Source organism: Ips typographus, linkage group LG9 (assembly GCF_016097725.1).
Source record: "Ips typographus isolate SLU linkage group LG9, UJ_Ityp_2.0, whole genome shotgun sequence".
Taxonomy (NCBI): domain Eukaryota; kingdom Metazoa; phylum Arthropoda; class Insecta; order Coleoptera; family Curculionidae; genus Ips; species Ips typographus.
In genome coordinates this window covers 2,497,926-2,514,326 of record NC_138430.1, presented here as the reverse complement: position 1 = coordinate 2,514,326, position 16,401 = coordinate 2,497,926, and the positions used below count along the sequence as shown (strand labels likewise).

Here is a 16,401-nt window from a genome sequence, read left to right as displayed (position 1 = left end):
TGCCTAATTGGGATTCAGAGAGTTATTTAAGAACTTTTTTTTCAATCCATTGATTGTATTGAAAAATCTTGTTCGTGCAACTATACAAGGTTGTGCAATATCAAGATAAAATGTTTAAGACAAGGTTAGCTTGATACCAAGTACAAACACAAATAATGACAATATACAGAGTGAGTATATTAAAACAGTTAAAATAGTCTCTCTATCCCAGGAGAAGTGAAAGGGAATTTTACTACAGGAATGCATTAGGGTATTTTTGTCCTAAAGAGCCTTCTTCGGAAGATATTTCCGAAAAACTGTGTTAACGCACATAAAGTGCTTTACAAGCGTTACACGGTTATTTGAAAAAATATCAAAAAAGTGTATGACGAGAAAGTTACAGGAAATTTCATCCTTAACAAGGTTGCGTTAGAGCACCTTGGCCCTAAAAGGTCTCATCAAGGAGATATTTTCTAAAAACTGTGTCAAAACCAAAATAGTGTTTTAAAAACCCTAAACCAGTTCAACAAAGCCTAACTACACCATTTACACATGTAGTTTAGAAAGCGTCAGTGGAATTTTAGAAACTATAAGATGGATTTAAAAAGTATCACTTGTATTTCAGAAAAGGTACTTTCAATTTTAGAATAATAACTTTGATTTTCGAAATTGCAATTTGTATTTCAGATTAGTCATTTGTATTATAGAAAAGAGCAGTTGGATTTTAGACATGGTCATTTGTAATTTGGAAAATTGAAGTTGAGCAAAAAAAGTAAATAAAAAAAAGTAAATAGTTTAACGAATATTTTTAATAACATTGTGGTTTAAGCAGTTCAATGAAAAATCGATTTATCTCGAAAACCGTTTATTTTATCGAAATAAAGGAAGAGTACAATTTTTTGATAAAAATGTCAAGAGTATCCATTAATGGCGTTTGCAGCTGAAAATAATGACAGCTGTCAAAGTTTAAGCAAATTGTGTCTTAGGTCCAGTTAGTTCCAGCCTTTCGAAGACGAGATACCTGGTTTTCATGTCAAATAGAAGGTCTCTTTCGATAAAACATTAAACCCAATAATGATTACAATATACAAAGTGTTTCAAAAGTTACGGCCAAAAACGTTAATTGGAAGGCAGTTCTTTGGGGCTCAATATTTCCCTTAAGAGTGACTTTAAAAAAAAATTATATGAACAAATCGTATTATTTTGAACTCCCCTGCATGCCCCCGAGAGATTGTCATATAGTTATGGGACACCCTGTATATTTTATATAAATTAATACTCCCGATGGGCGGGTTTTTTTGCTTAAAGTGATATTATAAAAAAACAATAAACTAATAACCACATAGAAACACAAAAAAATCTGAAATTGAAATAACGCATTCTAAAATACAAGTAACCTTTTCTGAAATACAACTTACGTTTTCTAAAACCAAATTTACGATAATGAAAAACAAGTTATAGATTCTGAAATCCAACCTATATTTTTAAAATCCGAGTGATATTTTCTAAACTACATGTGTAAATGGTGTAGTTGTTTTTGAAACTCCATAATGTTGGTATATTTTTGAAAAGGTCATTTTTTAGCTTATTTCAAATTTGTGGCAACAGTGGTAAGTCAATAAATGACGGATTCCCTATAAGAGAAAACGACCCACGTTTTGTTCATTTTAAGTCATCATCAGAGCAATTCTTTTATGGGTGTTGTGAACAACGTCAAAACGTCCGTAAATCACATTTAAAAATTGAAGGAAAAAGTATAGTCGACGCATTATAAAAAAACAAATTTATTTTTGATCGAAATTGTATAAAATAAAAACTTCTTTAAAGCCTCTATAACCCAAAACTAAACTTAAATATTACTATTATGGCTACAACTGGTGTAAAGGTACGTGAATGTAATAATATTAAAGATTTTCAGCGTGTAATTCGTCCTGGAAATCTATTTTCTTCATATTACTAGTTCTAGATTGCGAAAAAAGATAAAAAAAGTCTCCTTTAGTCACTTTTATGAAAACACACAGTCGATGGCACTTTCTTTTAAAAATACAAAAGAGACTTATTACACAGCTGCCTGAATTGGTCCTATAGTGTAAACATGCCTTAATATTACTACAGAGTATTGCACAAATGCATTAAAAACATTTTTTATTTTCCTGATTACAAAAGTGATTTAAATTAACAGGAACTTCCACTGACTAATAAAATTAATAATTGTACGTACTGTATTAATTTAGAGTTGTTTTTTTTTTTGGCAGGACTAAAACGTTTATTTATATACAAAAGTGTAAAAAACTAATTAGCTAATAATACTTACAAGATATATATTACAGAAAGATTCTATGTAAGTGTGAGATTAAGTGTTTTTGCTAGTTTCGTACTGCTGCTTCTTCTCCTCTGGGTGGACCATATTCATCCCCATCATCTGGAAATTTCATTCAAAATAACTAATTTAATTGAAATTTTAGTAGAGACAGAATAATTAATGATTTTTTCTGTTGAAAAATGACGATTCTCAATTAAAATGTGTAATTTCTGAAGAATTTCTGAAATTTGCTTTAGCGTTTAAAGTGACACTTACGTGTTTCACCGTGTATCTCTCTTAATTGAAAAAGTAAATTTCTGAAAAAATTACAGAATATACAGGGTGAACCACTTCACCATCCATCCCAAAAAAAATGGCGATTCTCAATTAAAATGTGTAATTTTGAGGAATTTTTTAAAATTGCTTTAGCGTTCAAAGTGACACTTACCTGTATCTCCCTTAATTGATAAAGTAAATTTCTGAAAAAATTATAGAGTATACAGGGTGAGCCACTTCACCATCCATCCCAAAAAAAATGGCGATTCTCAATTAAAATGTGTAATTTTGAGGAATTTTTGAAAATTGCTTTAGCGTTCAAAGTGACACTTACGTGTTTCCCCCTGTATCTCCCTTAATTGATAAAGTAAATTTCTGAAAAAATTACAGAATATACAGGGTGAGCCACTTCACCATCCATCCCAAAAAAAATGGCGATTCTCAATTAAAATGTGTAATTTTGAAGAATTTTTGAAATTTGTTTTAGCGTTCAAAGTGACTTACGTGTTTCACCCTGTATCTCACTTAATTGATAAAGTAAATTTCTGAAACAATTACAGAATATACAGGGTGAGCGACTTCACCATCCATCCCAAAAAAATGACGATTCTCAATTAAAATTTGTGGTTTTGACGAATTTTTGAAATTTGCTTTAGCGTTCAAAGTGACACTTACGTGTTTCACCCTGTATCTCCCTTAATTGATAAAGTAAATTTCTGAAAAAATTACAGAATATACAGGGTGAGCCTCTTCACCATCCATCCCAAAAAAATGGCGATTCTCAATTAAAATGTGTAATTTTGAGGAATTTTTTAAATTTGTTTTAGCGTTTAAAGTGACACTTACGTGTTTCACCCTGTATCTCCCTTAATTGATAAAGTAAATTTCTGAAAAAATTACAGAATATACAGGGTGAGCCACTTCACCATCCATCCCAAAAAAATGGCGATTCTCAATTAAAATGTGTAATTTTGAGGAATTTTTTAAATTTGTTTTAGCGTTTAAAGTGACACTTACGTGTTTCACCCTGTATCTCCCTTAATTGATAAAGTAAATTTCTGAAAAAATTACAGAATATACAGGGTGAGCCACTTCACCATCCATCCCAAAAAAATGGCGATTCTCAATTAAAATGTGTAATTTTGAGGAATTTTTTAAATTTGTTTTAGCGTTTAAAGTGACACTTACGTGTTTCACCCTGTATCTCCCTTAATTGATAAAGTAAATTTCTGAAAAAATTACAAAATATACAGGGTGAGCCACTTCACCATCCATCCCAAAAAAATGGCGATTCTCAATTAAAATGTGTAATTTTGAGGAATTTTTGAAATTTGCTTTAGCGTTCAAAGTGACACTTACGTGTTTCACCCTGTATCTCCCTTAATTGATAAAGTAAATTTCTGAAAAAATTACAGAATATACAGGGTGAGCCACTTCACCATCCATCCCAAAAAAATGGCGATTCTCAATTAAAATGTGTAATTTTGAGGAATTTTTGAAATTTGCTTTAGCGTTCAAAGTGACACTTACGTGTTTCACCCTGTATCTCCCTTAATTGATAAAGTAAATTTCTGAAAAAATTACAGAATATACAGGGTGAGCCACTTCACCATTCATCCCAAAAAAATGACTATTCTCAATTAAAATATGTAATTTTGAGGAATTTTTTAAATTTGTTTTAGCGTTCAAGTGACACTAACGTGTTTCACCCTGTATCTCCCTTAATTGATAAAGTAAATTTCTGAAAAAATTACAGAATATACAGGGTGAGCCACTTCACCATCCATCCCAAAAAAATGACGATTTTGAATTAAAATGTGTAATTTTGAAGAAGTTTTTAAATTGGCTTTAGCGTTTAAAGTGACACTTACGTGTTTCACCCTTTATCTCTCTTAATTGAAAAAGTAAATTTCTGAAAAAATTACAGAATATACAGGGTAAGCCACTTCATCATCCATCCCAAAAAAATTACGATTCTCAATTAAAATGTGTAATTTTGAGGAATTTTTGAAATTTGCTTTAGCGTTCAAAGTGACACTTACGTGTTTCACCCTGTATCTCCCTTAATTGATAAAGTAAATTTCTGAAACAATTACAGAATATACAGGGTGAGCCACTTCACCTTCCATCCCAAAAAAAATGACGATTCTCAATTAAAATGTGCAATTTTGAGGAATTTTTGAAATTTGTTTTAGCTTTCAAAGTGACACTTACGTGTTTCACCCTGTATCTCCCTTAATTGATAAAGTAAATTTCCGAAAAAAGTTTGAGAATATACAGTCTGAAACAGGGTGAATTACCTTACCCTGTGAAAAAATGGCGATTCTATATTAAAACTTGTAATTTTGAGGAACTTTTGAAAATTCAAAGTGACTAACGTGTTTCACTCTGTATCTCCTTTAATCGACGGAGTAAAATTCTGAAAGAAATACAGGATATACAGGTCACTTCACCAATCATAAGAATATGGAAATTCTCAATTAAAATTTGTCGTTTAAAGAAATTTTTGAAAATTAGTGAAAATGAAACAGTAAAACACAATTTCAGTGAGTATTTTCGAAATCTGAGGGTTACGGTACTAAAATTTGTTGCGTAGGCAGTAAATTAACCTTAAAATCCAGGGACGTATAGAATTTTTTCCATAAACATCTCTTACTTTACTCAAACTGTGATAAATCCTTTTGGAAATGAAGGAAAGTCAGAAAAGCAATGAAAAGCCATTTCAGTCAGGATTTTCGAAATCTGGAGGTTACGGCCCTGAAATTTGTTGGGTAGGTAGTAAATTGGCCTTAAAATCCAGAGACGTACTGTATTTTTTCCATAAACAAACCTTACTTACTATTTACCAACCTTACTAGATCAAAAATGAAAGAATATCAGTTAAAATGCAATGAAACACAATTTCCCTTAGTAAATCTGTACAATGCAATATTGATCACCCTGTATAACAAATTGAGATACAAAAATAGTGACTTACCATCCCCGCCTTCTTCCTCTCTCTGAATATCTTTGTAGTCCTGCTCCTCATGTTTTTTACTATCAATATTAATCCCTTTTTGATGCAATTCATTACTCAAACCCGGTTTTAGGGCATTTTCGGCAAAACCTAATCCTTCATTGTTATCAAACACTTCCTGCGCCAAATTGTCTTTTTCAGCCTCATCAACACCTTTTTCAATTTTCTGTTTGTCCTCCAGCTGAGGTTGTTCGTTTTGGTTTTCCCTATTTTCGGGCGGTTCAACCACTCCTTGAGGCGGTTTCAAGTTCACTTCCTTTTTGACAGATTCCGGCGTTACTGTGGGCGCATTCATCGGTCTTGCGCCGTTTAAAACTCCTTCGGAAGGCGACATTTTTGGAACCGCTTTCGTTGAACTGCTTGGATTTTCTGCCATTTTCAAAAGCGGTAAATTTACTACAGACTTTTCAGAAGCTTTATTGGCTTGTAAGGCGTTTAGTGAGTTTACTTTCTCATCTGGTGGTTCTCCACATTTTTTCTAAAAAAATCACAGTTTTATGGGAGTTACAGTGGATATGCCAACTTACCCTTAAGTTCTCATATTTGTTGAATAACAATTGAATATCTTCATTATACATTTTTATAATTCTTTGAGACTCACTCTCTTCAGTTTTACGAAGAGCATCCTTAAGCTGGCCATTTTGAATTTCTATGTCAACAAGTTGTGACTGCAATTAAAGTAAAACAACTACAATTTTTCCATTAACTAAAAAAAAAGTCACCTTAATGTTTTCTTTTGTGCCCTTAACTTTCTTCAATTCTTCCTCAACTTCCTGTAACTTTGACTGCAAACTGTTAATTTCATCAAGTTGTTTTTTCTGAATGTTACTACTTTCATCTTTAAAATCATCAAATTCAGTCTAAAAACTAAGGATACAGACTAATGTTTTTAATGAAATTAGTGTTACCTGAAGTAGGTTGAAATGCTGTTGTAAAGAGCTGTATTTTAGTTGAGCATCATGTGTCAATTTTTGTTCTTTATTTTTTTCTTCATTGATTTTAACCTCCCAACTGTCTTTGGTTTGTTGGTGTTCAGCTTTTTCATTTTTCAGACTTTTCTCTAATTTTAGTTTATAGTCTGATATAACTAAAAAAATGTTGTAACAGAAAATCTGTTGTTAAGATTACACTACCTTTTTTACACTTATTATTTAAACTTAAGTAAAATATGAGAAAATCAAGTCAAAAATTACAATGTATGTTTTGCACAAATACAAAAAATCCCTCTGAAAAGATTTTTATAAGAACAATTATAACAATCTTTGTACTAAATTACCTAACTTGGATTTTTGTTTGACCTCATTTAATTTGTACCAAAAAGCAAACTTACCTTGTAATTGAGTTGACAAATTTTCTTGTTGGCGATGGCAAACAAAATTAGACTTTTTAACTTCATCTAGTTGAGATAAAGTGCTGTTGTAACAGGCAACTAGGCCGGTGATAACTAATACTGCACAAATGTACAGGAAGAGTTTTGCCTTAGGGCCCCTAATTACCCTGGAACTAGTCGAACTCAGACCCATAGAAACCATTGAAATTCTTTTCACAGTCTATTGTATGGAATTTTGTGTTAGAATGTGTTTAAACATTTATTGTTTTTGCATTAACTTTCCCTTATTTTTATTTTGATTTTGAATATTTTTTATTTTTAAAAGATTTTTGACAAGTGATGTAGGAATGTCAACAAAAAGAACTGTCAAAAATGGTAATTTTAAAGTTAATGAATTGAAGGTATACGTACTCAGATGTGCTATAGATAAAGAATTTTTCATTTCAAAGGTCTTTATGGCAAGCCGTTTTACTTTTTATTACATTTTCAACCTCAAATGTCATAAAAACTGTTTTAACGAGTGTATTAAAATGATACTTTGTTTTCATTATCAGATAATGAAAACGTTTCTATTATGTGATAATAAAAACACATATCAAAAAAATGAATGTACTTTTTTTTACACTTATTTTCATTATCAGATAATGAAAACGTTTTCATTATGTGATAATAGAAATAGAAGTCATAAAAACTACCAGCGTTTTTAAGACATTTTAAAATCAGATGCATTTAAATTATCAGATAATGGAAATTAGTTTTTATTATGTGATAATGAAAACAAGTATCAAAAAAACGCATTTTGTTTTTATGATACTTATTTTTTAGACACTATTAAAATTGTGATAATTTAAAGGAAAAAAACTAAAATTGACAACCAGTGACAAGCACCTTTAATGACGTTTTTGACATTGCTGAACTTAGACTGTGACGATTTCGGGGTCACTGTAAACACTCTAATAAACGACGATAAAATACGTGTGTTATATTGACTAGTTCGGTTAATTATTTCTCTTTTCACTAATCAGACGATAATCTGACTGTGCTGATTGTACACAATCACGTGACAAATGTCAAACTGTCAAGGTTCAAATTGAGTTTAAAAATCCTTAAAGCGGTCATCTGACCGTGCATAATGCAGTTTTTAACTTGAAAATTCTCTCAAGCTTTTGAAAATTCGAAAATCAATCGAGTGTCAGAGAAACAGGTTATATCAAAAAGTTAAACTTACCTTTTTGAGATTTAAGGTTTCAAATACAACGGTGCAAAGGGGGGTTACTATTGATATTGACTATTGTTTTACTTTAATTCAATAATAAACAATTGTATTAATTTAGTTCTAATCTGCTTTCTGTACCCAGCCCTTGCCGCCCAGCTCTATATTCTTGCTGAACTGACAGCTGACCATTTTAATTCCACTTGACAGTTCACAGTTACAGTTGACAGTGTCACTCGTATTGACGTTCGACAGATTGTAAACTTTTCCTTTCTCTGCAAAGTAAACTCGGCAAAATGGTAGGTATTTTGAATCCTTTTTGTAAAATATTAAAAATCTTCGCCTAATTCAATCATCGTCACTTCAAACTGTTGCTACTTTCAGTTTCTGTGGATTTAAAAATAATCTTAGTAGTTATTTTGCAGTTTTGTTTGTTTTTTTTTGCAAATTTTCATTACAATGGTATTTTCAGTACCCGACCAAACTAACACTTTTTACTAATATGTTTTCTTGTTTTTAGTCGCTGGTAATTCCAGAAAAGTTTCAACATATTCACCGTATTCTCAATACCAACATCGATGGTAAAAGGAAGGTTATGTTTGCCTTGACCGCCATCAAAGGGGTTGGTCGAAGGTACTCCAACATTGTCCTCAAAAAAGCCGACGTCGACTTGGACAAACGCGCTGGAGAATGTTCAGAGGAGGAGGTTGAAAAAATCATTACCATCATGGCTAACCCCAGACAATACAAAATTCCAGACTGGTTCCTCAACAGGCAGAAGGATATTGTTGATGGTAAATACAATCAAGTAAGTAAAAAATGCTTTATATTTTGCCTAACATAACAGTACAAACTGTGCACAATAAAACGACCAGTTTGTTTTCTTTATAATCATACTGGTTGGTAGCTTGTGCAAAAGAAATGTACAAAGCGCAAGTTAGTTGATGCAAATCAGGTCTAATTGTGTGTATCAGGCACTTCTTAGTGCAATCTGAGAAGCATAATTAGGTAACAAGTGTCAACTACTTTGTGGTCAATCAACCAAACTTTGTAACAGTTAATTTAGTAATTAAACTTGTTTTTATTGTTTGAACAGTTGAAATCAAAATAGAAACATCATTTTTTTCTGTAAAATATGTAGCTTTAGCATTTGTGTTTTCTTTTAGCTCACATCCGCTGCTCTGGATTCAAAACTCCGTGAAGATTTGGAGCGCATGAAGAAAATTCGTGCTCACAGAGGTATGAGACACTACTGGGGTCTCCGTGTGCGTGGTCAACACACCAAAACTACCGGCCGTCGTGGACGCACTGTCGGTGTATCCAAAAAGAAGTAATTCTTTACTTATTTTTAATATATTAAATTTAAAACCATTCTATTTTTTAATTGTCATATTATTGAATATTTTCCAGGTTATTACATCCTTTTCATATTTTTCCTTGTCAAAGTTAATCTCCTGCAAGTATTGCTATTAATTAATGCCCTTTTACATGGAAAGAGAACAGAAAAAATAGAATATTGACTAATTTTTTATGAAACACCCTGTATTATGAGTCAATAGATCTTTTTCTTCTGGTTCCAAATATATATAATAAGTTGACATTTGGTTTAGCCGTTTTCGAATTATTGGCATTTAAGAATTGTGATTTTTAGTGTTTCAAAAACACAGTTGCCATGGATTTGGATGATTTCAAGGTTATAGACGACATTTTCTGAGTCGGATGACAGGTGTCAATTTCACTTTGCAGTGTTGCCAGTTTCAAGTTTAATATGTCACGTGACATGCTTTTACAATTTTAGCTTTCTCAGCTGTTTAAATCTAATTTACAGTACTAATACTAATTAACATGTACATTAACACACAATTGCAACAACGTACTTTTATGCTAAATTAAAACTTGGATGAGACAATTTAAGTAATAAATGACAGTCAAAACAACGCTTAACCTAACCTAGAAATACGTTAGTGCTATTGGTCATTAAAGATCCTCTTTTGATTGATATTTTTAAAAAGGAAAACTAGATTTCTAGAAACTAGAAAACTTGCAATTATTTTATTGGAAAAAATAACGTTTAATATTTTTTGCTTCAAAAACGTACTTTTCTGAAACACTAAAAAAAACACAAAACTGATCAAGTTTCAAAAAAACAGCAAAACTAATTTTCATAACTAACCCTATTTTTAGTGGTACTGAGGGCAAATACAATTTCAAAATTCCGCATAGGAAACTAGTGATAAGAAGAGAGAAACTACTAGAAAACAGAGAGCTACAGAAAGATGACTTTCTCTTAATTAAATTAAAACATTATTATTAGGGAACTTTTTGCCAAGAAAATATCTGGGGATTTTAGGTCTGACATTTACAAGTTGGTATGTGTCAAATAAGGATAACTTTCATCTTTAAAGAAACAAAAAAAAGCGGAAGTATTAAAGAAACGGAAGGAGATGAAAAGTATTAAAAGTCAGGAATAACAATGTACAAAAATTTTTTTGGAGGGCTTTACTCGATGGATCTGGCAACCTTGCGCGGCTAACTTCTCTCTAGTCGGACACGTGGTGCGTTAAACAATTGCGCAGTGTCCCTGTACTAGTTTTGACAGCTGATCTGTCACATCATCCATTTGTTTTCATTTTAAGACCTGTTTAAAAATTTTCAGTGTCCTTTTCACACCATAAAAAATGAGTAACCCAAATAAATACATTCAGGTAGCAGGAAGTAGCCAGGGCATAACGAGCAGTGATCAGGTTGTGCAAGAAGTTTTGAATACATTCACTGATCTGCGGCATTATTCAAGACAAATCGAAAATGAACTGGAAACTACCCAAAACCATACAAGAGAGTTGTACTTGAAGGAGAGCAAGAATATAAGTAGCCTGCACGATCAGATAACTGCCTGCGACACGATTTTGGAAAGAATGGAAAATATGTTGCTTGCATTCCAAAACGATTTAGGTAATATTAGCAATGAGATTCTCACACTGCAGCGCAAGTCGATTTCAATGAGCCAAGAACTGACCAACCGACAGGCTATCAGAGGACAGTTAAGTCAGTTTATAGACGATATTGCCGTTCCTGAAACTCTGATAGTGGCTACCATGGATTTGCCAGTTACAGACAAGGAGTTTGTTGCCCAACTTCAAATACTGAGTCACAAGCTAAGTTTTATGAAACAACAGAGCTTTCAGGACACTAAATCGTGTGAGGACGTTAAAGGCGTTCTTGAAACGCTAAAAGTTAAAGCCATGTCAAAAATTAAAGCTTACCTATTTGAACAAATAGACAAGTTCAAGCGTCCAATGACAAACTATCAAATTCCCCAAAATGCGCTATTGAAGCATAAATGCCACTATGAATTTATACTTTCAAACGAACGTAATGACGCCCTTCAAGTTCGCTCACAGTATACTGATACAATGAGTAAAATTTATTTCTCCTACTTTAAATCATATGAAGGGAGAGTGATGAAGTTATTGTACGAAGAAAAGGCTACCAAAGATGATCTTATGGGTATCGAAGATACGGCTACAAGAAGTTTGTTCAACAAAAGTTTGAAGCATAAAGCAACAGTTTTTACTATTGGAAATAGAGGAAATGTGTTGGCACAACAGTTGGAAGCTCCTATTATAGTACCACATGCAGAAACAAAAAATAAGGTATGTATATTTGGTTTAATGAATGTTTAGAAGTTGGAAGCAGGGATTGATCATTCCTATACTTAAGAACATTAGAAATATTTTAATTTGGCTTCTTAAATCTGTCTAACATTGCAAATTTCTATTGCATAAAGCAAAATTGAGAGATGTTGATTCTGTTTAAAAGCTGCATATTAAACTGGATATAAAAGGACAATAACTGTATACCTGCAAGGTACTCATCAAGTTGCTTATTTCAAATGAAACACCCTGTATATTATTACATTTTTACTAACAATTTTAAGTATGTTTCAGTCTTCAGCCATCATCTTATTCATTTGTTTCACCTGACCATATTAAAGGTCATGTGATTATTATTAGAACTACAAGAGACAAGACAAACACTTCTGTAGGTCACGTGACTCATTTCAAGCCTCCAATGGAATCTTGAAGGTCACGTGACTTTTTCTTAGAGGCCGCATTCGTTTTTCAAGCTCCATGGAGCGTGTTTGACGTCACCGATAACGTAATTGTAACATCAAAAATGCTCTCCTGAAAACAAAGGCGGCCATAGCATCTTTGCAGTCACGTGACCGTATCTAAAGTCGAAATGTTGCTCTAAAGGTCATGTGGTCATTTTTACCACTACAAGGAATTTCTGTAGGTCACGTGACAAGTAGACGACTGTAGGTCGTGTTTTCAATTATCAAATTTACCTTCAAAAGGCACCTGACACTTCTTAAAATTTAAATGATTTACCTTGCATCACATGACACTGGTTGGGTTTTTATTTATAGTTGCATTCATATTGTCAATTGTCATTTGTCAAATAAGAAGGTAAAATCCAGAGATGTAACATTTTATGGAAACTTCCAGAAAATTTTCCGGAAAATTTGGAAAATCTGAAAATTCAAAAACAATTAGTTTTTTACATTTTTGTATTAACTTGAAAGTATTTAGGCAGTTGAGGTTAATTTTGAAAATAAAAAATTTTCTGAAAAAAATCAGTCAGAATCTTGACAATTCTAGTTTTTAATTTTTCAAGGTCAAATGGTGCATGGTACCAAAAAGTGTATAAAAGGTAAAAGTTGCATCCCATCGAGGTGCATTGTGGTAAACATTTCAGACCTCTAACCTGAAACGTTCCTGAGATATTGAACTAAAAACGAGAGTCAACTTTGACGCCTTCTAGCGGCTAAACGGTGCAACTTAGCCGTGCCCGCTCAACGTCACGTGATAGTCTCGTTTATTAGCTTTTATTTGTTATAGGATGTGTTTATACAGGGTGTTTCAAATAAGCGAGTTATGTGCTACGAAAAGTGCACGAACATTTAATCTAAATTAGGGATTTTTTGGGCCTACTATACTAACGGTGACCATTTTGGATTTTCCTTAATCAAAGTGATTTTTTTTAACTAATTTGAACATGGGCAACACAAATCTGACATCTATTTTGCTCTAACTGGCGCCGTTTCGGAGACGACCTTGAAATTATGTCAATTTTGACACTATAGGGCGTGGCACCCTTACAAAATGACATTTGGACAAATTACACTTTACGTCATTTTTGTACTATTTTAAACTGAAGGTATTTTATCTATTGACGTTAATTTTGAAAATAAAAAACTTTCTGAAAAAAATCAGAAGGTATATCACACCTTTGAAAATTCTTGACAATTCTAGTTTTTAATTTTTCAAGGTCAAAGGGTCCAAGCATGGTACCAAAAAGTGTATAAAAGGTAAAAGTTCATCCCACCGAGGTGCATTTGTGGTAAAAATTTCAGACTTCTAACCTGAAACGTTCCTGAGATATTCAGCAAAAAACGAGAGTCAACTTTGACGCCTTCTAGCGGCTAAACGGTGCAACTTAGCCGTGCCCGCTCAACGTCACGTGATAGCCTCGTTTATTAGTTCTTATTTGTTATAGGATGTGTTTATACAGGGTGTTTCAAATAAGCGAGTTAAAATTATTAATTTTTTGGAAAAGTGCACCAAAATTTCGCTCCAATTGGGTATTTTTACTTCAAAGTAAGCTGCTAGACCAAAAACAATTGAATATCGATACAAAGATTTTACATCAAGTAGGCCTAGAATTTGACGTAAATTCTAAAAATCGAATAAAAAATATAAGTTTGGTTTGTTGCTCAAATTTGGGACACCCTGTATACTGACGGATTATCTAAGAAAGTAGACGCAAATATCTACAAGATTCATATTTGGTATTTTTTTAAATGAAAATTAAACAAGAATGTTAAAAATTCACTGAATCACCCTGTAAACTACTCCATTGTATTGTCAATAACTCGGCTAATTTGACAATTATAGGGTGGTTCAATATACCAATTTGTAGTCCTTGAAATTGTCTTTTGACCACCCTGTATAGTGTTTTTACCTAAAACGTCGAATAACTGAGTTATTTACTGTTAATACTGAGTAACTTCTTGTAAAGTTTGATGTTGATAGTTTTTAGTGTGACAGCCCATAACTTTGTAATTTTGACAGTTACAGGGTGGTTCAATATACCAATTTGTAGCTCTTGAAATTGTCTGTCTTTTGATCACCCTGTATAGCTTGTATAGTAGAAATGTCAAAATCAAGTGTGAGGTTAGGTATACATTTTTCAGAAAGTTCTGAAAAAAATCTGAAAATTCAAAAATACTTATCTCATTAGAATGCATGATAAGTTTGACAATAACAATGACAAGTTCCCTATCAAGAAACATTTTTATTTTCCAAATTAAATTTCCAAAAATTGAAATTTTCCGACTCGAAAATGACCGCTTTTACATCTCTGGTAAAGTCTAAAAAATAATTCGTTATTTTCAAATTTTGCTTCTACTAATAGGAATTATGTGACGTCATAAGCAAGCTGCAAAAAGTTGTTAGGTTAGGTTTCTGTACAGCATGGATTGCTAAATTATTCATTTAGGAACCTTAAATTTACATTGACTAATGTTTTTCAGTACTCTTATGAAGCTGTATTTCGAAGTATTCAATATGCACTGGTCGACAATGCATGTAGAGAATACTTATTTGTGTGCGAATTTTATTTTGTTGAGAAGGAAGCTGCAATGGAGATTTTCTACAAAATTATGGGAAAAACGTTGGAACTATTACTGGTAAGAATTCTATTTTGATAGTTGAGTTACTTAATTTTACTGGAAAATGTTTGTTTACTAAAATATCAAGTTTTTCTGGTACCCTGAAAATAAATACTCTCTGTCTCAGGAGAAGTGGCAGTGACGACATTAACTGTGACGTCATATTGAAATTCACTTAGTCTTAGATTGGTTCTTAAATTTTGTGGTTGTCACTAACTTAAAGCTATTTAGGCAGTGAGAGAGAATTTTTGAAATTCAAAAATTTTCCGAAATATTCATGAGGTAAAAGAAAGATGTTAAATTTAGTAAAAGTTCTCTCTCATCGGGGTGGATTTTACTCAGACGGATCTGGCAACCCTGCGTCAAATGTTTATCTCGCTCAGTTCACATGTAATAGAAAAGGAACAAGACAAATATTACGTCACTGCCTGGGACGCACTTTTGGGTTTTTTCAAATTTGTGCCTTAAAATAGTGATTTTGCTAATAATAATTGTTGTTTGTAGAAAAGTGCCGAAACGTTCCTGTCCACGTGTTTCGACTCTATTGCGGTGTTTCTTTGTTTTCATCTCCTTCTCCGCTACAAAATAATGTGTCACAAACGATGCGTTCCCGCTTTAGATTTATATTGGGACGAAATGGAAAAGCTTCTTCTATCCAGATTTGAATTATTAATGAGATTAAATATCAAAAGTATCAGAGACTGTGACGTAACGAAGTTTAACTTAGAGAAAGGACCTCATTACGTAATTAGTTAATTTAACCAGTTCCAATGTATTTTTATATTTTTTTTGAGGGATTTTAGGTGGCTCGTAGGTATGCAGAATTTAGTGCCGCTATAGTCAGTTTAAGCGAAAACTTTCCAAACGATTTGGTCACAAAATTGTTAGCGGAACTGCAAGAAGAAGTTGAAATGTTTATTTTCCGAATGGCGGGAGCCTTTACTGAGAGGAAAGATCAGCTCATCTTCCTCATCAACAATTACGACATGATTTTAAGCATTATCATGGAAAGAGTACGGGACAACTGTAAAGAGGCTGAAACATTCAAATCGCGACTATCAGCCAAAAGCGGCGAGTATGCGGAACAGATTTTGTTTCCGCATTTTGGCGACATGATACAGTACGTCAAAGAATGCGAGTATTACTTTGAACATTCCAAGTTAGATGAACTGAAAGAGCTGGAAACCAAGTCTCTTGGTATTGTCGTTAATTTTACACAAAACTGGAAGAAATCCTTAGAAGACTTGAATCGGGAAGTACTATTATCATTTCCTAACCTCGTCACTGGAGCTAGTTTGTTGCAATTAGCTTTAACACAATTAGTGCAATATTACCATAGATTCCATAAGTTACTAGCTCCTAATGTTAGATCTCAACTAGTCAATATTCATCATATTATGGTTGAAATGAAAAAATATAAAACCCAATTTTAACTCATTATATTATTTGTATTTCTCTAATAAATATTTTATTGTTATAATTTATTTGTTAACTGCCATTTGCACCCATACTTTAGGGCTAAAACATTTTCGTATATTTGTATTTGAATAGT

General features: G+C 32.5%; 3 protein-coding genes across 5 annotated transcripts; 2 read left to right on the top strand and 1 right to left on the bottom strand.

Moving 5' to 3' along the window:
- Positions 1–1,747: 1,747 nt before the first annotated feature.
- On the bottom strand, positions 1,748–7,253 carry LOC145733662 (uncharacterized). Of its 2 annotated transcripts, XR_014179253.1 has the most exons (7): positions 6,904–7,253; positions 6,482–6,660; positions 6,296–6,433; positions 6,101–6,241; positions 5,535–6,051; positions 2,294–2,401; positions 1,748–2,236 (listed from the first exon to the last, which is right to left on the bottom strand). XR_014179253.1 is itself a non-coding variant. In XM_081986592.1 (6 exons), the coding sequence occupies exons 1-6, from the start codon at positions 7,103–7,105 to the stop codon at positions 2,346–2,348; spliced, it is 1,233 nt and encodes a 410-aa protein (XP_081842718.1). In that variant the 5' UTR covers positions 7,106–7,253; the 3' UTR covers positions 1,748–2,345. The 2 variants fall into 2 exon arrangements, 1 of the variants encoding a protein (XP_081842718.1); XM_081986592.1 differs by having other exon boundaries at positions 1,748–2,401.
- A 1,008-nt stretch (positions 7,254–8,261) lies between these two features.
- On the top strand, positions 8,262–9,487 carry RpS18 (ribosomal protein S18). 2 transcript variants are annotated; one of them, XM_081986599.1, is made up of 3 exons: positions 8,262–8,415; positions 8,637–8,924; positions 9,283–9,487. In XM_081986599.1, exons 1-3 carry the CDS (start codon positions 8,413–8,415, stop codon positions 9,448–9,450), a joined length of 459 nt encoding a protein of 152 aa, XP_081842725.1. In that variant the 5' UTR covers positions 8,262–8,412; the 3' UTR covers positions 9,451–9,487. The 2 variants fall into 2 exon arrangements, with proteins under 2 accessions (XP_081842725.1, XP_081842726.1); XM_081986600.1 differs by lacking the exon at positions 8,262–8,415 and adding an exon at positions 8,555–8,578.
- Positions 9,488–10,713: 1,226 nt separating this feature from the next.
- Positions 10,714–16,329, top strand: Vps52 (vacuolar protein sorting 52). Its single transcript, XM_081986147.1, has 4 exons — positions 10,714–11,769; positions 14,712–14,867; positions 15,354–15,593; positions 15,653–16,329. The coding sequence occupies exons 1-4, from the start codon at positions 10,795–10,797 to the stop codon at positions 16,280–16,282; spliced, it is 2,001 nt and encodes a 666-aa protein (XP_081842273.1). The 5' UTR covers positions 10,714–10,794; the 3' UTR covers positions 16,283–16,329.
- The last annotated feature ends 72 nt before the right edge of the window (positions 16,330–16,401 follow it).

Coding starts and splice junctions, on each gene's coding strand:
- LOC145733662 (XM_081986592.1), bottom strand. CDS start 7,105: ATGGTTTCTATGGGTCTGAGTTCGACTAGTTCCAGGGTAATTAGGGGC. Junction 6,661..6,903: donor TTTGTCAACTCAATTACAAG/GTAAGTTTGCTT, acceptor ACATTTTTTTAG/TTATATCAGACTATAAACTA. Junction 6,052..6,100: donor ACAAATATGAGAACTTAAGG/GTAAGTTGGCAT, acceptor TGATTTTTTTAG/AAAAAATGTGGAGAACCACC.
- Vps52 (XM_081986147.1), top strand. CDS start 10,795: ATGAGTAACCCAAATAAATACATTCAGGTAGCAGGAAGTAGCCAGGGC. Junction 14,868..15,353: donor AAACGTTGGAACTATTACTG/GTAAGAATTCTA, acceptor TGTTGTTTGTAG/AAAAGTGCCGAAACGTTCCT. Junction 15,594..15,652: donor TAGAGAAAGGACCTCATTAC/GTAATTAGTTAA, acceptor GAGGGATTTTAG/GTGGCTCGTAGGTATGCAGA.
- RpS18 (XM_081986599.1), top strand. Junction 8,925..9,282: donor TTGATGGTAAATACAATCAA/GTAAGTAAAAAA, acceptor GTTTTCTTTTAG/CTCACATCCGCTGCTCTGGA.